This window comes from Phodopus roborovskii, unplaced genomic scaffold, assembly GCF_943737965.1.
Source record: "Phodopus roborovskii unplaced genomic scaffold, PHOROB, whole genome shotgun sequence".
Lineage (NCBI taxonomy): Eukaryota > Metazoa > Chordata > Mammalia > Rodentia > Cricetidae > Phodopus > Phodopus roborovskii.
Genome location: NW_026126412.1, coordinates 2,013,662 through 2,041,134, shown reverse-complemented (window position 1 = coordinate 2,041,134; position 27,473 = coordinate 2,013,662). Strand labels below are relative to the sequence as shown.

Below are 27,473 nucleotides of genomic sequence, written 5' to 3'. Positions count from 1 at the left end.
AGACAGGCTGATGTGAGAGCACAAATGTTGTTTGGATATGTTCTAAGAATCTACATTGTACCCTCGGAGACATAGAACTTGACTGTTACTGTAGGATCAAAGAGTATCCAAAAACATATTTCTTCCTTTTCCAGCTATATCTTATTATACACATGCCTAAATATTGCTGTGTGGCAGGTTGATGGTAGCCTGAACTAGTTTGCAGAATTCAGCTTTCTTCTGCTAAGCTAGACCTCAAAGAGATTTGCAAGCATGTTTGAAAACAACATTTTCCCCACTAACGTTTTATTTGAGAAATAGTTATTTTTCCCATAAATAATTATTTTGAAATGAATTTGATTGTGATAATCAAAGACTTGGTTAGTAAATAAATATTTAGTTTTCCAAATTGAGTTCTAAACACAAAGTTTTAATAGACAAAGCCCGCATATATGAAGGCTCGTTAAGGTCCTAAGTAATTACACCGATAATGAAGAGGACATAGGTTTAAACATTTTAGGGACTATTATCAAACATATTAGGGACTAATAAATTACTCTTAGGTAATCTTTCATGTGGACATCATAGGCCACACCACGCAAGTTAAAGCATTTAATAATAGATTAGAATGCCTTCCTGATCTGAATGTAAACCAATAATGGTTATATAAATAATTAATGGATTAAGAGCCTGCAAAGAAAACAAAGCTGAGGCAGCTTCCTGGACATTTGACTCATATGCACTTGGCATTGCACTTGGCTGCTGATGTGAAACAGTGACCACATGTCTTGGTCTCTCAGGGAAGCTGTTTGCTTTGCCATATGGCACAGGCTTTTGATCTCAAATACCAGTCATCTACGCGGCTTACTGTGTTTAAAGCATCTGGCATATGGCTTGTTTATCGTTTTACCTTTTATTATGTTACTTTATCAAGTCACTTTGAAATCAGCCCGAGGAATAAATCAGCTGACTACCACTGTTTTAAGTGCATTTCTTTATCAAATACATAAAAGTATATTGCATTCTTATGAGTCAGTGTGCTTCGGTTGGTGACTTATAATGTAGACTTCAGAAAAGTATACTGTGGCATAATTGAATCCATTGTTGTCTGATATCTAGCATTAAGGAACAAAGTATACAGAGTGCCCATTTGATGACTATGCAGCCGAATGACAATAGACAGGGAAAGAAACTGTCCTGCCCCTTCTTTTTATGTTACTCATTTCCTCTTCTGAACTTTGAATTTCTCTCTTGTTTTCATCTTCCTCCCTGGCATCCAGAACTCTCGAACAGGTTTTTATGGGATTTAAGGGTCGTGTCTATGTTTTGAAGGTATCTGTCTCATGCATGTACACATACTGGACTGAATGTTCAGAGCCAGTAGCTTCATTCAATCCCTAGGCAGAAATACTCAAAGTACCAATTCATGCTCCTTGAGAAGGGTGAATTTCACTTCTCAGTTTCTGATTTTTAAAGAAAATTACAGCTTTCAGTGTTAAACTAATCAAGTGTCAAGAAAATATTCCTTAAAGGTTTGTTGTAGATTCACCCTTTTATTTAAGACACTTTGCTTTTCTTCATGCTATAGTAATTAACATGAGAAATATTAATGGAGTTGGCATGCCATTTATAGATACAAACACCAAACAGTTATGTGTTATTGAACCTCTAATACATTCTATATGGGAACATAAATGAGAAACTCTCACCGAATCCGGTCCAATGGACAGAAAAGCTTTCTCAAATAAGAGATTGCAAACTGAGATCAAAGATGAATAGAAAAGAATTAAGTAGAAAGATATAGAGTAGGGCATGTTGGTAGAATAGTATGTCCTCAATGATCTTTGGAGCAGCTAGAAGAGGATTAGTGTGCTAAATCCAGAGTGAGTCAGGAAGAAGGCATGGACTGCAACCAAAGTTAAGGGCAAATTCTCCATGGTTTCTGACCCAGGTCCATAATTTGGGTCTGATTCTAAGTTCTGTGGATTTTCAAAGAGAGAGTAACATAATGCAATGTACAGTTTGATGACATAACAGTATGAAAAGAGATCAGTAAAAACTCTGTCCACAGTAGTGATGCTGAAGACACAGTGTGAACCAAATGACAGTTTTGATGATGAAAATCTGGAAGGCTTGGACAATTAGACTTCCTAACTGACGACAGAGAGATGGGAAGGAGGAATATCCAGGTTTGATAGGACCTGAAACTTGAAATTAAGGGGCTCTTTCAGAAATAGTTGTTGTATTTAGTAATGTCTTCCAATAGTTATCAAAGTCTTTAACATTACATACAGATATAGGGTGATATAGATGGAGAGAAGCAGTGTTTTCTTTTTTCTTTCTTTCTTTTTTTTGATAACAGTATTACTTTGCCAGACAAGATACATATGAAATCATAATTGTAGTACTACAACAGCAATAAATCAAGGACATTCTCAAGAAATTGGGACAATAGCCACTTTATCACACATATGTGATAGAGTGCTCCCCCACCCCCTTTTTAAAATCACATTGAGTTCTCTCCCATCAGAAAGTGAGTTTCTTTTCTCTTTATTATTCCTGGTGGGCTCTGACTCATGTTCCTTATTGACTACAATTGGCACCTGCTCTCTGTCAGCTGGTGCTGCATCATCTCTTACTGAGGCAAGGGGATGGCATGAGCTGTAATATCCCAGAAATAATGAGGCATGTGGTAAATGTAAGCTTTACTCACTCTTTAGAACCTAGAATCAAGCTGTGGAGTTGTTAGTTGGAGAAAGTTAGCTGGAAGATAATGTCTCAACTTGAGAGAATTCTGATCCTGGCAGATGCTCCCAGGAAAATAATTCTATCTAGAGAGATGCTGAGCAAGGCACTTCCATCTCAAATGTTCATAGTAAACACCAATATATGAAATGGATGTCTGAGAACTCCTGCAGTGAAATCAAAACAAGCAAGCCTAAAACAAGTACAAGACCCAAAAGAAAACAACAAAAATGCAATCAGATTTTCCCACAAATGTACAAGACCATTGAATATTTTATAAACTTAAAGATTTCTCACATGCTCACCACTGAACAATATTGGAGAATAAGCTATGGAATTTGCATGTTTCAATCATGGCAAATACTCAGCAGCCCCAGTGTGTTTATTTGGGACTGAATGGCTGTGGGACCAGGCAGGACAGAAACTTCCATGTACAATTTCAAACAGTAGAAAAGAAATAATAGTTTAAATCACCCAGTTCTGACCTGACTCATCATACAATACCTTTTAAAATACACATGAGCTCTGTGTATTGCTACTGTAAGACATATCCTGAGATTAGAACTTCTACCACATTAAATACACAACTGTACTATTCGCCATCTCTGTGATATCAAACATACAAGAATACCTCCCCATACCTCAACTTTATCATGTACAAACTAGGAATGATACCATTCATTTCATACTTGGTTTACAAATCTTGTGAGAATTCAATTAAACAATGCAATGTTCTGTGACTGTAGTTAAGAATCTATGCACTACATGGTTAGTAATGATTTATACATCTTTTATATTTGAAAATGATACTATGACTCTTCCACAAAAGTAATTAACCATAACACAAAATTAAGCACGTTATTTCTTTCCTTATGCTCTTTCTCCTTACTGGTTTCCTTGGGATTTCCTTGGTCATGGGAACTCAGCTATACCTTCCTACTCCCTGTTGTTGGAGTACAAACTACATTGCCTGTGATTAAACAGTTGCCAGGGGAGACTTAGGGTTACAGTGGGATGATAATATCCAAGACAATAACATGCTAGCTAGAGAGATTTTACAGTATTTCTGTTTCTTTCCCATTGATCCTTACTTGTTGGCTTTAGAGAAAGCAGTTATCAATTTGTTAGAGAATTGACCAACACAAAGTACACATGAAAATGCCACAATGAGACATATTTATTTGTGTGCTAATAAAAAATAAAACACTTCGAACTTTTATTGGTTGATTCGTTTTAACTCTCTGAGTCCAGTTAGTGCTGCCCACAGGTGCATGGATGTGAGATCATCGATGGAGGCAAGGGAAGCCTACCAGTGGTCCTATAGCCATAGAAAAGTAACTTCCTTCCCAAGCAACCATCATTACCTAGCTCTTAAGCTATAGCTGGGCTTTTTTTTTAATACCCTCCCCAATCCAGGCTGATGTTTTTTGTTTTGTTTTTATTGGCTGATCTTGTATAGGACTTGTGTCAATAACCATATCTGTTGTGAGTGCAGATGTTGCATCCTTCCCTATCCTCTGACTCATTCTTGCCAGACCTGTTCCATGATTCTCTTTGAGCCTTCAGAGAAGGGAGTTGATATAGGTGTCCCATCTGTGGCTGAGCACTCACAGTCAATTCTTTTCAGCACTTTGAACACTTAACATATCTCTGCATTAACCACTATCCAGCACAACTAAGCACTTCACTGCCTGAGGTTAGTAGCATCACACATGCATGCATGTAAACATTAACATTTAGAAGGAACTTTAACAACACAATCATTTATAGGGGCAAAATCAATAATTACTCTCTTAGGATCTGTGACCTTCCTAGCTAAGGGTTTTGTCCATGTTTGTAGCATGAAAAATGAATTCCCCTGTTGAGTATGCATTAAATCCAATCAAGATAGTAGATTGTTGCCCTATAAATAGTCTTGATGCACCTTCCTTGGTAGTTACATAGTGTAGCATGTGAAGTCCTTCACTGGATGAGACCATAATGTCTTCTCTTCCCCGGTAACCTTGAGCCAACAGAAAAAGGTTCCTGGTCAGTTAAACATTAAATTCTCAACCAAAAGGGGTGGTGTCTTGAGAAATAAGGTCTTATGATCTAGTTATGAGGGGAAACTAAGATCAATAGCAATAGTCTATATTGTTTTGGATGTCTCTGGGGGCCTTTCAGAGAAATAACTCAAAGGGAGGTGATCCATGCCTTGCACCTAGATTTTCTTTTAATAACACAGGTCTTCTGGGAATATCATAGTTCATTAATGTGTAGTAACTATACTTAAATTCTTTTTTTAAAATTTCATACTTTTATTTAGCTTACAAACTTGTGGGGTTTCACAAGCCTTCTTGATACATACTTATTTAGAATCAACTTTCCCCTTATCACTTTCTTCTCATCCTCTGTCTCCATTCCTGCTTAAAATTTTAGCTTCCAGAATTCTCCCATGTTTTTCATATCACATTTGTTCTACTATCCATTTTGTTTACCTTCATATTCTTTATTATTATTATTTAATATTCTTTATTTTACATATCAATCCTAGTTACCTCTCCCTCCCATCCTCCTATACCCCCCCCACAGTGCTCCCCCATCCTATCCCCAATCCACACCCCAGGAGGGTGAGGCCTTTCATGAGAGATCACCAAAATCTGTCAAGTCATTTGGGGTAGGGCCTAGGCCCTCCCTCCCCATGTCTCTAGGCTAAGGGTGTATCCCTCCATGGGGAACGGGTTCCCAAAGTCCGTTTGTGCACTAGGGATAAATCCTGGATCCACTGCCTGAGGTCCCATCGACTGCCCTGTTCTTCTAGCTGACACTCACATTCAGGTGGCTTAGTTTGGTCCCATGTTAGTTCCCAGCTGTCAGACTCTGGTTCATGAGTTCCCACTTGCTCAGGTCAGCTGTTTCTGTGGGTTTCTCCAGCCTGGTCTTGACCCCCTTGCTCATCACTCCTCCCTCTCTGAAACTGGATTCCAGGAGTTTGGCTCAGTGCTTAACGGTGGGTGTCTGCTTCTGCTTCCATCAGCTACTAGATGAAGGCTCTAGGATGGCATTTAAGGTAGTCATCATTCTTACTATAGGGGAAGGACATTTAATGTAGCCTCTCCACTACTGCTGAGATTCCTAGTTGGGGTCATCTTTCTGGATCTCTGGACATTTCCTTAGTGCCAGGTTGCTCTTTAAACCTATAATGGTTCCTTCTATTGATGTGTCTCTTTGCTTGCTCTCCTCTATTTATCTCCCATTCAATCTTGCTGATGCCTAATGTTCTCCTCCCCTTCCTCTTCTTCCCTCCTCTTTCTCCTACCTTTCTCTCCCTTACCCCTATGCTCCCAAATTGTTGAGGAGCTCTTGTCCCTTTCCTCTTCACTAAAGGACAGTGTATGTCTCTCTTACAGTCCTCCTTGTTTCCTAGCTTCTCTGGAGGTGTGGATTGTATTCTGGTAAACCTTTGCTCTATGTCTAATATCCATATATAAGTAAGTACATACCATGTACTTTCTGTGACTGGGTTATCCGACTTAGGATTCTTCTACTTACATCCATTTGCCTGAAATTTTCAAGATTCCATTTTTTTGTTTTGTTTTGTTTCCGCTGAGTAGTACTCCATTGTGTAAATGTACCTCATTTTCTTTATCCATTCTTCAGTTGAGGGGCATCTAGGTTGCTTCCAGGTTCTAGCTATTACAATCAACGCTGCTATGAATATAGTTGAACAGATGTCATTGTTGTATGAATGTGCATCCTTTGGGCCTAAGAGTGGGATTTCTGAATCTTGCGGTAGACTGATTCCCATATTCCGGAGGAACTGCTATACTGATTTCCAAAGTGGCTGTAGGAGTTTGGAGATACAGGATTTGAATCCCAGAGGTGCCTTATGTATGTATGACCATTAAATATGCCCCTTTTAATTTTTTACTTGGTTTGCAAGAACACATTCCCAAAATAGCTTCTTCATGTACACTTTACTTTTCTAAAGATTTGTTTTATATCATTTGTGTGTATATTCACACATAGGTGTGCAGGTACGCTTTGAGGCCATGAGGGGCATCAGATTCCTTGGACATTTGTGAGCTGCCTGATGTAGGTGCTAGGTCAATTTCTGGTCCTCTGCTGCAACAGAAAACACTCTAAACTGCTGAGCCATCTCTCCAATCCCAATATTTTATTTGTTTAAGCCTTAATCTAGCCCTTCAGTTTCATAGCACCAAGTTTGAACTCTTCTTCCCCATATTCCTGGTCTCTGTAGCACAAAAAAATGAAAACCCAGAGACAGATATAGGAATTCAAACTGAAAATCAGAAAAGCAAAGCAGCCAGCCATTACAAAGTTCTCACCTCTACCAATGCTCAAACCAAAGGGGTGATCCACTGAACCTCATATTGCATCTCCAGCCTGTCCTGCTCTCCACTAAGCCTCAGAAACTTAGACTGCCCTCTGAGACTGCACTGAACTCCTTATATATAAGTATACGTGTGTGTGTGTGTGTGTGTGTGTGTGTGTGTGTGTGTGTGTGTGTGTGTATGAGAGCTGGGATTAAAGGTGTGAACTCTTTTACTTTTTTAGACTGATTCACTCTGGATGGCCTTGAACTTGGAGAGATCAATCTGCCTCTTTCTCTTGAGTTTTGGGAGTAAAGGTGTATGCACCACTGCTAAGCTTCTATGGATAACTTGTGTAGCTGGCTTTGCATTCAGATCTCAGGTAAGCTTTGTCAAATCATAAATAATCATGAATCGTTTCATTTGTATTCTACTATCTCCTATCACACCAAGTGCATCACTCTGTTAATACTTATTTCTAGTTGCTCACCTTCCATATCTACTCCATGTTAATTTTAAATACACAAAACCAAGGATTTGAGGCCAAAGCTCTAATGAGAAAGAATATGAGGCATTTGTCTCAAGGGCCTGAGTGTCAGCAAATTTATTTTCAGTTCCATCCTTACCCACCTGAAAATGTCAAGATTTCAGTTTTCATTTCAACTGATTAACATCCCATTGTTTATATGTACAATGTTTGCACTATCCCTTCATCAGCTGATGGGCATCTGAATTGATGGATAATAAGCTTCTAAAAAGTAAGGAGCATATTTATAGCCATTTTATCTTTACACAAAATTTTCTATATTTTAACTTTATTATAATGCTTATTGTAGAGAAACTTTACTTAAATTGCTAGATATATCTTGGACTGGGGCACGGGTGTATCTGTCTAATGAACCAACAGTTTGTATTGTACATACTTCTGTATTTTAAATTTTGTATGGTGAAAATTGTGTCCATACATTATTTGAATACCTTTATAGAATTAAGTCATCACTTAAAATTAGAAAATATCCCTTTGGGTAAAACAGTTTTCCCAAATGTTATGAGTGTAATCAATCTCTTTGTAATTGGATTAAAGCCTGCTTCACAGGAGAAAATATATACAGATAGCACAGCCAATACGGTTACGAACCCATGAGTGGGAAGCCACAAATGAAACAATTATTTCATCCCCCCCCCCTTTCAAGATTCAGAGCCATTATGGAAGAGGGCTTAGAAAGATTGTAAGAGCCAGCTGTTGTGGAGGACTAGAATGAGACAGTGTCTTCTGGACATGACAGGACCACTGTGACCATAAACCCACAGCCTTAGGAGTAAACCCACTGTCGTTGTTGTGTTAAGTATATGTAACAATACCTTTAAATTCATATTTCTCTTCCTGTATGCAGTGCAGCTCTTAGCCGTCACCAGAGAAGTGTCTTTGTGCATTGGATGGTGCTTAACACAGAAACAATGTCTGGACTAGGAGGGCAGAGCCCTGTTTGAACAGTCCCTGTGGAATACTTGAGGTCTTATTTTATTTTAAATGACTGATTTCTTAAGAAAGGAGAGTTGGTTGTTAGGGAAAACCCATCTTCAGGGACTGAAGGGTCTGTTTCTGAGCTGTAGAATTCTGAGGGATGTGCAGGAAGGAAGACCATCCTGAGGCTGGAGGCTGGAGACTGGAGGCTGGAGGCTGGAGGCTGGAGGCTCCATCAAGGAACATCTGAAAAGAAAGGGCCACAGCTTGGCTGCTTTACTTTGGCCTATACACTGAATTGTCACAAAGGAGTTCTCTGGGGCAGTGAGTCTGCTCAGTTTTACCTGCCTTTTCTCTTCCTCAACGCCTCAGTTAAGGTTCAGTCACACAGTGTTTTTGTGTTGTCATGAACATGAAAGTCTAGGTTGGGTAGGAAAATGAATGTGTTTGTTCAAGTAGGTACTTAATTTGCTTCTGTGAAAGACTGGATTCCTAAAAATGAGTTAATCAACATTTTAATGGAAAACCTCTTGTTTTCCTAAAGTCCATTTGGAAAACACATTTGGAAAAAGAGAGAACCTATTTTTCTTGGAAACACGAGCTTTTCCTTTTTGACTTAGTGAGGAGCCATTTATTCTTCTATTTATAAGTATATTTTACATATTCTGATTAATACATCAAGTGCATAATGTAGAAGTTCCATCAAGAATTCTAAGACCATGTTAGACTCAGTTGTACATTGCATTAGGATATTAGGTAAACATAACTTTTAGTATCACAACACATACATACACACATATATACATGTACTTTTATACACACATACAAGCGCACACACATACATACATATACATATATATGTTATATATATACTTTTCCATTCACAAAGGGACATGCCTTTCAAAAATATTTTATTGGATGAAACATTCTTATTTTCATGAAAGCTTTTGATTCTTTAATATAATTTATTATGCCTTTTAAAATTCTGTTTGATAAAAGCAGTGGTGCATTATAAATACCTGTAAAGAAAATATAGCTTAAAATTCCAAGGGAAATATTATATAATTATCATTTTTAACATTTTCACAAAAATCCACGTAGGCACTAAGAAAGACTGACAAAAATATTTTATATCTAGACAATATATACTCCAGGTTGAAAACATTCAAACATGGTATTGTCTAAATATTAAAGCTTATCCAGAGTGAACCTTTGGCTATTGCCCATGAGTTGGTTGGGGTTCTTACAGGGAAAAGATACTATTAGAAAGCATTGAGTAAAATTTCCTGATGTTTAGTATAAGGAGTAGGAAAGGATGGGGTTGACCTCCAAACTGTTCATTGTTTTAAATAACTAAATGTCAACTAATGATATCATCCTCCAGGCCATTTTTAGTTAGGTGAAATTTAATGTAATACTCTTAAGTTCTTTTCTGTTTTAATGTGTTACAATAGTGAAAATCCCATTAAACCTTACAGCAAACACAGTGTAAAACCTTCAAGGACATGGCTACTGCAAACCTTCTAGGTGTCATGGGCAAGGCTCTGGAGAGAGCCATGTATGTACAAAATCACATGAAGAAACAGGAGGTGAAATTTGTTATACTAACTACACTCAAAGCAAAAACAAATGAACTGCCTTCCTCAACTAGTTCAATGCTAGGCGTTGCTGTAGGATGCTCAAGCTGTAGGAAATTTACAAACAGAAACTCAGTTGGAGAATGCAGGCATACAGTCAACTAGAGTCTATGTTGGCATGTTAAGAGAAGGAAACAGGACTCTCCAGTTAATGAACAGTACAATGAACATCCAGGTAAGATAAGATTAAGTGCTCATATTAAAAAAAAAAAAAAACTTCAGAGGTATTTTTAGGATTCCAAGTACTCTTTTTACTTATAAATACAACAAGCTAACTAGGTCATAGCAAACTCAATTATTAATGGCAGAACCTGCCTGGAAGTAATTGTGGGAAATCTTTTTCCTAATGCATTTACACTTTATACAGATTCATTTAGTGTGGGAGTGGGCAAAATCACATGCATAGAAAGACAAAAATCACATTTTTTTATATGTGGAGTCTGGATTAAATGAAAAGACAGGAATTGGAAGCAGGAGTTCCAGTGGAGAGGAGGAGGACAAGTGGAGACAAGCAGAAGATGGGTTAATGGGGGACAGACATTGTCCAAGTACATTACATACTTGTAGGAGAATGTCAAAATGAAACCTTAGTTTCTACAACTAACACACTTTAATTTAAAAAGGATAAATGTCCACGGGATACTGAGTAGTAACAAATAAAGAGGCCATTGTCAAAAAGCCAGCCAGGGAAGCCTAGACTTAGAATCGTATTAGGGAGGTGTTACCTCTAGCCAGCTATTGCTGTAATGGAAGATGGGTATGGAAATCAGATTTTATGTGAAATCTCACAGTTTGAACAGCCCTTCACACTTTCAAAACATTCTGCATAAAACAAATAAGAACTAAGTGCTGCCCATTTGTTTTCTGATTCAAACCATGGAAGCAATTTGGTAAGGATTTGAATACTGTCCCCCGAGATTGGAGTCCCTGTGGTGTCCAGAAATGAACACTCATTTACAGAGAACCAGAAGAGCCTGTCCTAGGAACACAACTTGTGGGAAATGTCTCATTGCTTCTCCCCTTCAGTCAATGTTTCCTCTGTTATTACATTGGTTCTCTATCTATTGAGTGGCTGCTTGTTATTAAACAAAACTATGACTAGGAATTTTCCAATCTCAAGCATAATTTTGTTCTGAGAAAATGGCATTCATTAGTTCTTTGAGTCTTGAATTTGTGGCTCTGAAAGAAAACATACGACATCTCTCAGTCTTTTCCTGTTCTTGTAAGATATGGGATGAAGGGGGGCGGGGCTCAAGCAGCCATTCCATTGGATAAAGGGCTGCATGTCAACAGTGACTTTACAAAGACCTGCTTTACTCATATGATAGGGAAGACATTCTTAAATACTGAGGCCCATTCAGAAAGTTGGCTTTCTTTTTGGAACTCACCCCAAGGTACAGTTTGAGGAGAAAAAGCAAAAGTACCACAAAGAACATTATAAGCATAGGAATCAGTGACACAATGCTACACCCAGGAATGTCTAAGGGGAAAGAGGATGCGTGGATATTTCCAACTTGGGGCCACATGCTTATTACTTTTCCTCATTTAGAATGTCCACAAGAGCTTGCAGCAGCCGGTCATCTCTATGCTTATAAGGTTTTGTATTATAGAAAACATCAACGTAGTCACTGTAAAGACTGTCCTCGGAGTCTTCGAGCTTGGAGGGTTTGTTTAGCTTTTCCAGGGCTTCATAGAAACTCTCATAGGGGATGCTGAGATTTGCACCTGGAGACTTCTTTGGTGATTGCTTTGAAGGTGGGTTTTTGCTAAAAGCACTTTGTAGGAGCCGTAGCACAGCCTCTGAAGGAGCCCCTTGTGCCAGCTTGTCCCTTCTGCCCTCCACACTGCTGCTGCTGGAGCTTTGGGGCACCAGAAGATTTTCATTCAGGCTCTCTTGTGTGGGCTGCTCCTAAAACACAAAATGTCATCAACAAAGGGGGAAATCTCATTTACAGGCATGGAAAGTGAGCGGCAGTCCTAACACAAGTCCACGAGAAGCAATTGGAGAGTGGAGAGAACGCAAGGCTTAGAGTTACATGGGTTTGTATTTCAACCCTTATTTTCTCCCTTACTGGTTTACCTTTGGCAGCTTTTCCCATCTATAAATTCTAGCTATAGAGTAGAAATTAGAATGCTTTCATGTCTGGTGGTTTTGGAGATTTAGACTATGCAAGTATGCATTCAATATGCTGTTTTCCTTTCAAGCCTCCTGCAATCTAATCTGTTTGAGGAAATGATATTAAATATTTAACAGCTCACTTTTAAGACATCAGTTGGTTGCTGTGTGCAAATGCAGCTGACTAGAGGACCCTTGCTCCTGTTAGAAGCTATTGGATTCTGAGAAGGTCCTCGGGAAGAGAGGGAATGGAATATGAACTGGGAGATCTGAGAAGTGGCTCTTTGTCGACCATTATGGAAATACAGTTTTCTCTAGGATGCTCCATGATTCCAAAATCAATGGATGCTCAAGTGTGTAGAATGGAAGAATAACCTTCACACATCCTCCAGAATACACTATCATCGCTAGACCATTTGTAATACTTAGTACAATGCAAAGACTTGCTAGATTGCATTATTGAAGGTAAAAGATAAAGGAAAATGAGTATGCACGTGTTCAGTATGGAGGCAGTTGGTTCAAAGATTTTTGATCCATACATGGTTAACTACAAAAATTTAGAACCCACCCTTTGAAGAACTGATCACATTTCACTATTTTAACAAGGAAAGTCCTGTTCATACTTTGAAAGGAATCTTGGAGAAAGACAGTTACTGTGGAGAAATTGCTCCTAGACTCCACTTAGTAGAATACAAACAGGGCCAGAACCCTAGGTGAGGCTTCCTCAAAGTTAGTTTATAAGATCCTCATGTAAATGTCATGTCTCGAAATCTTCTAAAACATCAAGTAGAGAGACTTTCTATCTAGGACAGCACATCCTAAAACCCTTCCTACAGCAGAGGCACTATGTTAGATGATGGTCATGTAGGGAAACAGATGCAGTTTCTTCATGGTTTCTAAAAAGGGAAAGCTGGTAGCTCCTGAACCCAGGATAAACATTGGCTACACTTAGAAATTTTCTGAGAGAAATTGTGATGTCATAACTCTTCTTTTGATGACAAGGCATGTCAGCTAAGTGTCAGTTACTAAAGAGAAATTAGCAAAGAGAAGCTTACATGATTTGACTGACTAACCTTGGTCTCCTTTCTTTAAATATTTCAGTCTAGGTTACACAGATTATAATTAAAATGAAACAAGATTAAACATTCTTTTTTAAATTTATATTTAGATTTTTCAAGGCAGGGTTTCTCTGTGTAGCTCTGGCAATCCTGGAACTTATTCGTAGACCAAGCTGTCCTTGAACTAGAGGTTCACCTGCCTCTACTTCCTGAGTCTTGGGATTAAAGGTGTGTATAACCACCACCCAGCTAAGATTGAATAATTATACTGCAATATAATACTACATAATATATTATAATAGGTATATGTAACTTTGTAAAACACAGCTTGATATGAAGTATGCTGTCATACATGAATACAATTCATGTTACAGAATTTAATTAGTAAACTCTAGATTTAAGAACAAAAGAAAAAAACAAGGATTCATTCAGTTGGAAAAAAGGTTTTTTTTCTTCCCTTCCTAAAAATTAGAAGCATCTTTACTCACTCATTGTTTACTACTGTTCAAGGGAGAACATGCTAAGAACAGAGCTACACAGACCTCCACAACATTCACCATCTTCTCCACTCCTCTCCTGTCATTCTGGACAGTGTTGTAGGACGTGTATACACGGGGCTGCTTCATGTGCTCCGGCTGAGAAGATGTCCCATGCAAAATCAGCTTCCAGTTCACAATTCTGCCTTCATTTTGCATTCTTCCAGACTGGCAAAAACAAACACATGTGTCTTTTAGTCTGCCTTTCAAATATGAAACAAACTCATTCAAATTACCAAAAGAATCTCATAGTTAAAATCTAATTTTAAGGTGTTGTGCATTTCACATTCAAAGATCTGTTTTTGAAAGAAACCACAGGATCTACTCCTCTTTTAAAAACTGATACTATGTAAGTCCAACATTAAAAAAAAAAACAAAAACAAAAAAAAAAACTGGTTTATCACCTCACACTCAAGTATCTAGTTTTAAAAGCACAGTTCCCGGTGTAAATCCATTTTGTCACATTGGTTCTGTTCTTGAAAAGCTGAATGTCTCTGAAACATCTATACCTCCAATATCTAAAACTGTGTGGTCAGACTGTATAGAAGTGACATAAAGAGGAACCATCACTTAGTTTTCCGATGCTGAAACTGAGCTAAAGAATTGAGGAGGGACTGGAAAGGAGGCTCAGTGGTTAAGAGCATGAGCTTCTCTTCTAGAGGATCCAGATTCAGTTCTCAGCACCCACATGGCACTTCACAACCCTCTGCAATTCCAGTTCTGGGGGATCCATCATCCTCTTCTGGCCTCCTGTGTACCAGGCATGAATATGGTGTACACACATACACACAAACATACAGGCAGTACACCCATACACATACAATGGCCTTTGTTAAAGAATTGAGGACAAGTTCAAGAATAGCACTAATAAGTAAAAATACTACTCTCTTCCTATTAGAATGGAACTTACTACAGTCTCCATCTTCTAAACTATGATTGGTTGATTGATTGATTGGTTGATTGATTCTGTGTGTATGTATGAACATTCACAGTGTGACAAAGCACACGTATGGAGGTAACAGACAATTTATGTGAACTGATTCTCTCCTTCAACAATATTGTGTCCAGAGATCAAACTCAAAGAGCCAGACTCAGTTTGGTGACAAATGTCTTTAACTAATGAGCCATCTTGATGGTCCTACTTCAAAGATCTGTAGAAAAAAAAAGCTATTCTCAGAGAAAAGGTAGAAAATACATAATTTGCATTAATTGGCATGTTTAGAAGTTTAAAGTGATTTATCTTTGAAAACTACCTACACCCTGAGATCTGCACTGCTGGTGCTTACACTTTTCTCTCAGAACTCAAAGATGGAATCATTCATTTATATCCGACCTTTGGAGAAATCAGGAGAGTGGTCCAGGAAAAAGAATTCAGCTATTTGGCTTCATATCAGATACAGCCCCGACACATGATCCTGTGTACTTTAAAGTATGTCCAAGAGTGTCAGTACAGATTTATTATCTGAAATGCTGGGAACCAGAAGTATTCCAGATTTCCAAAGCTTTCTGGTCTTAAAGTGTTTATACAGGCTTTACCAGCAGAGCTTTCCCGAGTCTACAAATATGTGATGCTTTAAAATTATGTTTCTGACTATTATTTGAGCTTTAGAAATAATTTTTTTTGAGAATTGAAGTACGTTTTTTGTTACTAAAAGTAGAAGAAAGATATTAAATAAAATGTCTTGCTTAACTTGAAACAGGAAGTTGCTACTCAATGAGAGTAGCGGAAGAGCTATAAGGATGCTTGCTATCCTTGACTCCAGCAAAGGTGCCCTCACACCTGGCTGTTGCTGTGATTATGGATGGTTCTAGAGATCACAGGCACATGGCTAGCTGTTTAGAGCATGGCTGAATTTAGTAGTTTCTTAAAATTACAATCTATACAACTAAGTGGGCAGAGAAACCCTATACTTTCTTCTTTTAGGAAGTGGACATGTCAAGATCATTAGGACTGTCAAGGACTGTGGAAGTATACATTAGGTGATAACTAGTGTAAAGATGTCAACACAGCAAAGGACTGGTTCCCTATTGGAGGAGAATCCCATCCAGGCAAAGCCTGTAGAAGCACTGACTGGAAACTGTTGCTCCTGTCTTGTTTCACATGCACAAGAGCAGGTTTGGTGTCTCCCCAGTCTCTGCATTGATGTATGCAGTCCCTCATATGATGTATATTTAACCTCATGATTATATCTCAGTCTTATGGGCACATATTCCCGCTGATAATCGGGAAGATTAATTATCATGATTTTGATATATAGAAAATATACTAGGATATGCTTCATAACTATTGTTCCATGAGGACTATAAGACACTTAGTTCCTTTAACTTAGACTAAGACAACACTGTACATAATTAGCTCATTTTTACCTCAGAGCAAGTTTTAACCAGACTAAATGTTTTTGTAACCAGATCATAAGTTTAAAACTTTACAGTTATGCACAAGGTCAGAGTTGCAGGTGTCTAACCCAGGATATTAACACAAAGCTGCCTAAAAAAAAATAATGCCAATTCTTTGCTTGCCAAGTCTGGTTGATAAAAGATCTATGTCTCACAGCTTGTCTCACTAGGCACTGTATCCCCAATCTTTTGTCATAGTTTTAAACCAGAAACCTTGAAACTTTGCATTGCCCTGGTAAAGGACTTTGCCCTTATTGCTCACCCAAAGGAATGCAATTTCTTTTATTACTGCTTCATGCCACCTATAAAAAGTATATTTAGGCTAGATGAACAAGAAGCTAGGGAGAATTGAAACAAAGGAGAACTAGAAGCTGCAGAGGGAGAATTAAAGCCAAGAGAAGAATAAAGACCATGACATATGTGAGTTATTCTGTGATCACTCAGATTAGACATTTTCTAAGTTTTCTTCACTATGCTGTGGCCTCTGACCTGAACCCTGGAGGCAGTTTTGAGCTGGACTCATAAGCTACCAATATAGGAACTGACTAGTGATGCCATCAACATTTTAAAGTACTTCGAAGTATTTGAAAACGAGTTTGGTTTCTTTGTCTTCTTATTCATACTTACCATGTCTGTAATCTTCAATGTCCAGGTGCCTACAGGATTCTCTCCCCATGTGTGAACAGACATGAAGTCCCAATTCTTAAAGCCATTGGGGGATGTATCCCGCTCCCTTTCAGCCAACAGTACGGTGCTGGTTCCTAGTTTCATACAACAAACATAAGTCAGTGAATATCTCAACCTGAGAGACTGATCATATGATTCACTCTAGCATCTAAAAACTGAGAATGAAAGGATAGGTTAAGTGAACTATAGTCTGTGTAGGAGGGTGTAGGGACCTTAGTAGTTTTTCAGGCAAACTCTAAGGCATCTAAAAAGTATAACTCTCAATAGAGCTTACTCCCAAGCTCTAAGACTTCATATGCTAGAAAGATCATAGAGTCGCCCAGCTCATCTTTCCTTGTCTATTGTCTATGGAAACTGAAATTGACTGAATCTTATCAAAACATTTTGTAGAAAGCTTTTAATTATATTTACTTATTTATTTATTTGTGTGTGTGTGTGAGTGTGTGTGGGTGTGTGTGCATGTGTGTGTTTGAGTTCTCATGCATACACATCTGTGAACCATGGCACATGTGTGGAGTTCAGAGGACAACTTGTGGGAGTCAGTCTCTCCGTCTATCACATGGGTCTCAGGGATGGCACTCAGGCCATCAGGCTTAGCAGCAGGCATCTTTGCCTGCTGCCTGTCTCACAGTTCCATCAACATACTTAAGTACATAGGGACAACTTTTGGTTGTGGTTTATGGCTCAACAGTCCTTAACTCATCTTAATTAGGACTCTTTCAGGAATAAGGTAAAGTTTATATTTGCATATATTCTTATGCATATCACCATGAAAATTTAATCACTATTCTCAACAATTCCTAATTTTTAATTGATTCCTTCAACTATCCAGACATACCTATAAGTTTTGACTAAATAGAAAATTCACTGTCACCTAAGAGAAGTGAATATTTAGTCTTTAATCTGGAGAAATGAGCATAGTTTGAAAACAGGTGATTTCAGAAAAGCTTATTAATTAGCATACTTGAGCAGGAAGAAGAACTCTATCATCAACAAAAAAAATCATGTTTTAAAGAATTGTAAATGCCTATGAGGAGACTTAGTTCTACAACCATTGCTTGGTTGTTGAGGTTTACCAGCAGCAGAAGTGAGTGTGACATGAAGGTCTCCTCTACGAGAATATTCGATTGTTGCTTCAAATTGCACATGTTCCAGGAACTTGATAGCATTTTCTTGTCCTTCACAAGCTCTTGTTGGGATTTCAACAGTCACTTCCCCATTAGCTTTCAGGGCTCTACATACATTAGAGAAGCACATTTTTAAAATGTATTTCTTCTGACTTCCTTTTGTTTATTTGAGACAATTGTACAGGTATATGCATGTCTTGACTAGATAGTCAGCAGGGCTAATTATAATTATATGATTATCCGAATTAGAGTTCAGTTCAGAATTATCTATAAATGAATTTAATTCCTAAGAAAATGGCAAGAAATATAAATACATAAATATGATGCTATTGCTGTACAATCAAATTCAGACAGGGTTGTCTCCAATGCAACAAAAGTGGACCATGATAAAGATGTCAATAAGATTTTCATAAAAATATAATTTTGTTTATAAGGCCTTCCTGAGGAATGCTCCCAGGCTTTCCAGGCCCTGGAACTTTGTGAGAGTGGGTTTTTATTGTCATTATGGTCACCTTGATACACACACACACACACACACACACACACACACACACACACACACACAAAATCATAGTTCTGCTTTCATGACCACACATGAGTCAGAGGGAATCCATAAAAACCCCCTACTTGGAAGAAAATCCATCCATGACATAGAACTGCAGTATGAAGTAGGGCTACTTTGGAAAGAAGCTTTAGAGAATACTAGTTGACAAGTCCTGGATTCCATCAATGCTAAAACGCATTTTAAAACAAAAAAAATTTTTTTTGAGAAAAGATCTCAAAACTAATTGTTGATTGGTCTTGGTTTGAGGATGTTTTGTCTTAATGATATATAAAACAGTGGTACCTCTGAAGCTTAATGCTACATGGTAGGTAGTCTGCAAGAAGAAAATACAACTATGTTAACCTGCCTAGCAGATCTTTGATTTTTCCATGACTCCCCATCTGGACACAGACAAAGTGAACACTGTGAAGCTCCATCCTCATCTATTTCATAAGACCAAGGGCATGAGAAAAACTTAAGTGACAACAACTTAATATGACTGTGCTTTGGCATATAGCTGTTTAAAATTCTTGAAGATACTCACCTAGGCTCAAAGTTATTGTCTTTTACAACACATTCTTTCTTCTCAGGCACACTTCTCCAGGTCCTAGGATCGGCCAGATCCACCAGAGCTTTGGCATTTAGCAAACCAAATCCAAATCGACTGTTCACCATTAAGCCTGCACCATTCTTTTTCCAGCCTGGGTTATTAGCCAATGGATCATACTCAGAGGTCCAGACAACCAGATGCTGCATATCCCGCCAAGTGAGATTTGGGCTGGAGAGAAAATGACCCAACGTATCTTTTAGGGACAAAATGAAGTAGTCTTATAAAATCAAGTGCTAAAACGAGCATCTCCAATTAGGGATTATTAAGTGCCTTTTGTAAATATGCATTCTATTACTTAATGTTAAGTTCTTTTATTTAGAACTTACAATACAACACAATACTAAAAATTCTCATCTACAGCATCTAAGTTAGACATTTACTATCAGTAAAATTTAATCTCAAGCACTGTTGAGGTATGAAATTTTGTTCCCAACTCTAGTTATTTATATTTATCTAAAATATTTTGGGGGGATTGTTTGTTTTCACATGATTTTTATTGATTTTTGGGGGGGGAATTTCACATTCTGTACCCTAATTCTGCTCATTTCCAAGTCCCTCTATATCTTTCTCTCACCCCTGTAGAATGCCCCCCAAAATTTTAAAACATTAATTCAAAACAAAACTAAATAGGTAAACAAAAAATCTCCACTTCACTCCATCTTTCCCACCTCTCCAATACCTCTTTATTCATTTTAGTACCATTGGGAGCTGAGGTGTGTCATGCAGTACACCCTTTTGTCCACTCAGCTTTACTGTTCATTGCAGTGAGTTGTTGGTCTGGCTCAAGGCTGCTGGCTGCCATCATCACTGAATCCTCACTGAAAGTCCATTCAGATATCTTCCTCTTGCCCCAGGTCATGGAGCTCTTGTGGCTATTGGTTCTTCAGGACTAGTCCCTTGCAGGTTATAGATGGGTCCATGTTGGGGTGGGCCAAGTTAAAGCCCTGGATGTGGATCTGGGTGATAGCTAATTTGGTTGGTCTGGACCACTGGGACTTCTCCCTTCAGGCAAGGGTCAGAGCCAGCTCTCCTAGGCTCTGTAATGCAGGCCAACTCTCCCATACCTGTGAGGGACTGGACCAGCTCTTCTGCTGCAGTGGCCAGTGAAGGGCAGGGCCAGATCTTCCAGAGCTAGCAAGTGGTGTTTCCAGCTCAGCACTGTCCTCAAGTTTAACACCCATGGTTCCTATGGCCCGCTGTGGTAACATGGGCCATGAAAATCAACACAGACCCTGATGTAGCAGGACCATAGACCCACAAGGCCCTTGGCAATAGCTTGGGCCTGAATGTTACTATGGCTCCTGTGGCAGCCAAGGCCACCCAGATCAATGTGACTCTGATGGCAGCAAGGCTCTCCGACACTAAAATAGCCTCAGATGACTGACCAAACCCTGGTTATCTGCACAACCCTTGGTGGTATGAGGAGAAATAGTCATGAATTATTTTTTTATTATATATATATATATATATATATATATATATATATATATATATACATATACTTTCTTTGTGTCTCTAGTTCTGTTCATGGAATGCCTTATCCCCTTAAGCCTTGCTTTTGTCATAAGAAGAATCAGATTTGAAAGACAGGGGCTCACAACTTACTCAACACATCTTGCCTTTTCTATTTTTCAAATGTAGTAAGAGCTCCATATTTCTCGGTTCCACATACTTAGGATTCAACCAAGCATGGATCAAAAAACATTTCCAAAGAAAAACTTTTCATTTGTACTGATATATATATATATATACTTTCCCTTGTTAACATTCCTTAAATAGTGCAGTATAACATAGGATTTACATTGTATTAGGTATCATATGTAATTTGGAAATTACTTAAAATATATGAGATGTGCATATGTTGTTTACAATTAATTACTATACTGTTTCATATGAAAGACTTGAACTTCTTGGCAGATATTGAGGGATGGCAAGAGATGAAATCTGTCAAGAAATTCTTGGCTTCATGAGCTTACTCTTGAAAGGTATTATGATAAATATTATTAGAATATTCAAGGAGGTGGTTCTGGTTCTTAAGAAATTTACAGTACACGTAAAAAAAACCTTTTATATAACTATGTATGTTGAGTGTTACATTTGTAACTTAATGTACTGTGAAAGCCTGGAGAAGGTGTTTTCTGAGAAGACATATATGAGGTGAGTTTTGAAGGGTTAGTAGAGCTTCTAAGAGGGAGTACTTGGCAACCAGAGCAGAAGCAGAGTGATGTGGGAGAACAGCTGGGCCACTTTACAATCTGTATGCTAGGGCAGGGAAGAGGTGACGAAGAGACCTAAACCAGAACTGAAGATGCTGAATGCCACCCTGAGCTTGAATTTTACCATTTGGGCAGTGGAAATCATTCTGCATATCTGCTGAGAAAAGTGGTAAACTTTGAAGTTTCAGCAGAATTAATTTGAAAAGAACATGTCTAAGTTGGAGACTCTAAGTATTACAATAGGTTGACACCTTCCTTGAGTACCCTACTGAAGCTTCCAATTCCCTGCAACATGCTCTGGGCACTCATGTCCTGCTCAGATGTTTCTCTGACATACTGGTCAACCCATTTGTTTTGTGTCTTATTTTCTGCTGCTCTAGCAAAAGCTACCTACCTATGTTTGAACCAGCCCTGGTCCTGCTATTGTGCCTTTTAAAGTTGCAGATAAGTCTTTAGCTCCCTGGCCTCTTCTAAACTTTCCTCAAGTATATTCCTAGCCAACCCATCCCATTCCCACCCCCACCCACACACACCCCAGCTCCCCACCCCCACCAGGGCAAATTCCTTCCTTCATTGGCAAGCCTCTCTGTTGGAGACTTGCTTCGAAGTTCTCTTGAGGTACTTCTGTGAAGATTTCCTTAGGGAAGAAGATGTAGAAACCCTGAAGGCACTTTTCCAATTTTATCCTCTATCAAGCAATTATTATTTATAAGTGTGGAATATACATACAGAACTGCAAGGTTCATAAAACTACTGAGATCTGTCATTCGGGCTTTCAGAAATGAGACAAGCCCCATGTCTACGCTGGTTGCTATCATTGGGTGATTAAGGGCTTCACTCATTTTGACTTGTTGCTTTAGTGGACTACTCCAATACCGGACAGTTCCACTCCTTCTCCTCAAGTTGATCTGAATTCTTGACGGATACATTGTGAAATGCCAAAGCGACTGGTGGAGGCTTGAGAAGGACTCCAGTCTCGTGATTCCCAGTGAATCCCAGATCACCCAGTGTAAGGATTCAGGCATTATGGTGGCTTCTCCTGACACCTGGCAGAATGCACTCTGGCAGTACCCTGGCCAGCCCAGGATTCCATGAGTACTAGTCTGCACTGAGGTGTAAAGGACCCCTTTAAAAGACAAACCCGGCCCACTTTTGCTCCCTTTGCTTTCTTTGCTCTTTGTTCCTTGCTGTCTTTCCTGCTCTTCTCCTCTCTCTCTCTCTCTCTCTCTCTCTCTCTCTCTCTCTGTGTCTCTGTTGTCTCGCTTGCTCGCTTGCTCCTCTCTCCTTTCTTCTCTCTCTCCTCCCCTCCCCTTTCCTCCCCTCCCCTTCTCTCCCCGCCCCTCCTCTCCTCTCCTCTTCTGTTCCCCGTGTTTCTATGTCTCTCTTCCCTTTTCCCTCATTACCCCTTCTAAATAAACTTCTCACTTAAGCTCTGTCTGCCTGGCCTGTTATTTCCTCTGCCTCGGTCACCCTCGCCTGTTGTGGAACCTGCTATGCTCTCTCACAAGGAACCTTACTTTGGGACCCCCACGAGGGACACCACCCTGCCCCCTTCTCCACCTTTCTTCAACTTTATCCTATAGCCTATGACTTACAACTGTAACAAAGGAACAATACCTAGTACATCTTAAATAGTGAAAATTTCTGAGACATAGCCAACTCTACCAATGTAGGTAGGGCGGGATATTTATATTTTAAAAATTCAATCTGATTTTGTATTGCACTAAAGCTAACAGGAATTGGTAGGAATATTATAATCATATGAGCCGTTAAGCAAATTACAAGACAGTTTCAATGATGGCATCGATGTAGGGAGCAATTAAAAAGACAAAAAAGCAAAAAACCACATGAAACTGTTTAATGCTCCAGTGAATGGTTCGACCAAAGTCTGACTCCTTTCTTTGGGCCTGAGTCATCTCATCTGTCATATGAGAAGTAGGATGGGATGTAACAATCTCTAGAATGCCTTACAACTCAGAACTTCGGTCTGTTTAACATTAGAATTACCACTCTGTACCTATTGTTTTGTGGCCCTCACACATTTAGGAATCATTAGCTAATTGAACAGCAAAAGCTGTGTTCTCGAGGTACAAACAACAACTTCTGTCCCTATAGGGCATTATTAAGATGTCTGTTTCATTTCAGTCTTTAAAATAAAGTGTCTTAAGTAAAACCTCCCATCAAGGTGGGCAATGGGCAATGGACAAGTTTCCCATTTGGTTGATCAGTGTTTGCAGGTATGTGCAAAGGGGATGAAGATGGAGACTAAGGGCATAAGAAATGGTAGTGTGGCAATCACATTCAAGGTATACATTTTTTACTTTTCTATCATAGAGCTAGTTATTTGCAGTACTTTCTGACTTTCCAATTTAAATATAATCTTTGGGAAATATCTAAGGAAATTCACTGTCAAGCAATTAGGAAAACTAAGTCTTGTTTCATAACAATTATTCTGCAATTGTGTGCTTGCATTTTGTAAATGAAAAGAAACTGCTAACAGTAGACCCAGTTCCTGACAGCCTTCCTTTGTTAATTAGTGCATACCAGCATCTGCAATAATTAAAAATGACAAGACTGAATTGTTTTACTAACCAGAGATAAGTTATTGAAAAATAAGAGTTTCAGAAGTAAACACTGAATTAAGCTTTCCTTTAATTGGAAGAGATGCAGATTAGAAAAAAAAAAGTCTGGGTCCAAAATCAGCAATAAAAGTTCTAGGGTTACCTGCACCTATTTGAGTTCAGATATTGAAGAGTGTCTAACTTGAACTTTCCAAGAGAACTGTATGGATTTTTCAGGGGTTTGTTCCCCTGCAGGCTTTGTGCAATATTGATTGTTTATTTCTGATTTTCTCAATTTTAATAAAGCCTAAGGTTTTATTGTTTGTAATGATCTCCAAAGGTGTGATAGGATCCAGGGATTCACTTGATAACTTTTCTTCCTTATTAAAAGTGTTCTGATTCTTCTTATCTTGCCTCTGAAGAATGAGATGATTATCTGTAAATTTCTTAGACACACTAAATGCATAATAATCATGGTACCACAGGCATTTATGCAGAGACTGTCTTTCTCCTCAACTTGCCTAGTTGGTACCCACCTGGACATTCTCATAATCACAGCTGGATGAAGTTGAAGGAAATGGCTCTTAATGGGAGGGCCATGGAACTGGAATTGACATGTGAAACAACTTTATTTCAAATTTTAAAAAAAGAGAGAGAGAGAAATTGATTCTCAAAGCTTGACTAAAGTACTCCCAGTATTAAAATGCCTTGGATGCCTGGTTAAAACAGGGCTTCTAAGAGGGACACTTCAGAATTTGAATCCTTAGCAATGGAATCTGGTAAAGTACCTGGAAAACAACCTCCCTGAGGGATATTGTATTTCAGGGTTACTCCCTAGGAATGGAAAGTGTTGCCTTGTAGATTACCTCAGCCAGGATGTTTCTTTCTCTTTCCCTTAGTTCTTTTGTCTTCTAGGAGTACAGTAAGGAATCTGTGACTACAGCCTTCTGTGGGGAACTAGATATTCTTTCCCTAAGCCTCCTTTGTTTGGTGGTATGATTGCCTTCCATTCAAGACTCTCCTTGCTGTCAGAGCTGTGGGGGGCAGCATAGGGTGGTTCCATTTCAGGGCAGACAAGCCTGAGTTTATATTTTTTTATGTGAGATAATGCTCACACATGTTAACCCCTCTAAGCCTCAATTTCTTCGTTTATAAAACATAATTAAACTACTACTTTCAATATTGTATACGTGTCATAAGGATTAGAATTAAAATTGTATGCTAAAGTTTAGCACAGTATCTGGCCCTCAGTATGAACATGATAAGCACCACATGCCATTCTTGACAAGTTTCATCAGTGGTATTCCAGTCTCCCTGGCTGTTCCTTAGGTGATAATAAGTGTGTGAATAATTCACTCTGGAGTGACTAGAGACATGCTTGTGGTCTTGTCTAGAAATTCTAGCATTTCAGTTTCCTGATATATAGTCTTGAATAAGTCATTGAATGGAGTAAAGAAAGTCATGCAAATGAGAACAGACATCTCAACAATTGCTGTATATTTTAACAGGATGGATAAAAATGTTTAGACACATCAAGTCCATTATATTGATAACTAGAATCAAAATTAGGGAAATTAAAGTCATATGCTCTGTATCCGGAGGTCCATAAACTATTAATGTTTTAGTAATGAATATGATGAGGATATTCTAGAACCCACAAGCCAGTCCCCAGAAAACCCCATATATACCCCTTAAGTAATTCTGCATTTAGGAGCAAAGAAACTCACAGAGTGGTGGAAGTTGGGCATGTATTTCCCAGCAATAGTGCCCCTCCTTCAGATAAAGCCTACCACAGACAAACAGGATTAATTAGGGTACATCATTCTTACATAATTTCTCTCTCATGAAGGTTTGAAAGTTGAGAAACTTTAAAATCTCAGTTCTGGGGCTGGAAAGATGGCTCCATGGGCTTGGAACACTTGCTGCCCTTGCAGAGGACTTAAGTTTGATTTCCAGCACCCAGATCAGGCATCTCACAGTTGCCTCAACTCCAGTTCGAGGGGATCTGATGCCCTCTTCTGACCCACAGAGGCCTTGCCAGCATGTAATGTACACACATGCATAAAATAAAACAAAAATTAAAATCCCAGTTCTTATTTAAAATTAACACTATCGTGTTTTTAAAGATTATAAAATTTGGCTTAGTGGATACCCCTGCTCTACTGGTCACTAAACCAAAATGGCCTTGGCCTGATGTACTATATTTGTATGCTTCTGATAGATATTGAATAGAGAAAAAAAATCAAACATCTGTCCACTTCTTCTCAATAGGTAGACACTTGGTAAAAGCCTGGACAGGAGTCATTCTGGGTCTCATTGCTGTCACCAAGAAATTCTACCTTCATCTTTTTAGGGAGCTGCAGGAACCTTCACTGGACTGCTTCTGACAAGGCTCAGGCCTCTTCCTTTTGGTACAGAGGACAGCACGTTTTGTTCCTATGTGTCTAGTCTACACATATGTGGGAGGCTATTAAGCCCTCTTCCAGTTAGGTTAACCTCTTGTGACCAAATAGGCTTTTTGTGTTTTGTTTTTGTTTTGGGGGGGGGTTTGTTTTTGTTTGTTTGTTTGTTTTGTTTTGTTTGGCTTCTGTGTTAATTGTTAGAATGTTGAGCAACTTTTGTGAAGCAAAAATGTTGCTAAACCCACTTTTAGCATCATATACTAAAATAAAGACCAGAGGGATTTGCAAGTTAAGCATAGCAAAGGGGAGACAATAAAAACATAAATAATTTGAATCCAGCTTTGGTTTGTGATATTTTTTAAAGAAAGCAGCACTAGAGAAACAGACCAATTAAACATAGCTGATTACTGATTAGCCTGGTTACACTGTCAACTATGAGTAAAACTGAAAGTAAATGCCAAACTGACAAAGTATTAATGGATCATTGTAACCAAGATCATAAAAGCCAGGGACATAAAGAGGCTGCATCAGAGGGCAACTGGCCACAAACATAAACTTCTGAACTACAACAGTAATGGCCTGAGTATTAAACAAGACATCATTTCCTTCACACAACAAACACACTAAAGGTAAGCACTGTTAGTATTTTAGAAACTGGCACTTCCAAAAATACACTCCTGGTGAGAATATTTGGCCTTTCAAGGAGACAATTTGTCAATATGCATCAAAATTATTAAAACACAACTTCTCTGGCTCAGAATTTCCAATTCTGTGTGCTCATCTCCAGGAACATGAAAAATGTCAATATTTATAGAAACATGATCGGATGGCTTTATCAAAATTTGTATTTGTAGTCTGTAGCAGTGTGAAAAAATAAAGTCTAGTTTTTAATTGTCATGTCTTATCTAGTTACATTAGCTCCAGAATGAAGGTTTATAATGTGAAGAAAGCTCATTTGATCTCAGCATCACTCCCAGGAAATGATTCAGACAGAATTCTGTCTGATAGAACAGGCTTGGTGCACAGGACTAGGGGAGAACATGAGTTTAGAAAGTCAAAGAACATTGACTGAGTTGTGAA

At 38.6% G+C, this 27,473-nt stretch overlaps 1 protein-coding gene across 1 annotated transcript in view; it reads right to left on the bottom strand.

Annotated features, from left to right (window-relative positions):
• Window positions 1-11,385: 11,385 nt before the first annotated feature.
• Window positions 11,386-27,473, bottom strand: part of Pcsk1 (proprotein convertase subtilisin/kexin type 1) — a 39,124-nt gene continuing 23,036 nt past the window's right edge. Inside the window, exons 10-14 of the mRNA XM_051182760.1 lie at window positions 19,149-19,382; window positions 18,010-18,167; window positions 16,874-17,007; window positions 13,856-14,017; window positions 11,386-12,048 (exon numbers count right to left, since the gene is read on the bottom strand). Of these exons, the coding sequence (XP_051038717.1) occupies window positions 11,671-12,048; window positions 13,856-14,017; window positions 16,874-17,007; window positions 18,010-18,167; window positions 19,149-19,382 (1,066 nt within the window). The 3' untranslated portion in view covers window positions 11,386-11,670. The remainder of the gene's footprint in view (window positions 12,049-13,855; window positions 14,018-16,873; window positions 17,008-18,009; window positions 18,168-19,148; window positions 19,383-27,473) is intronic.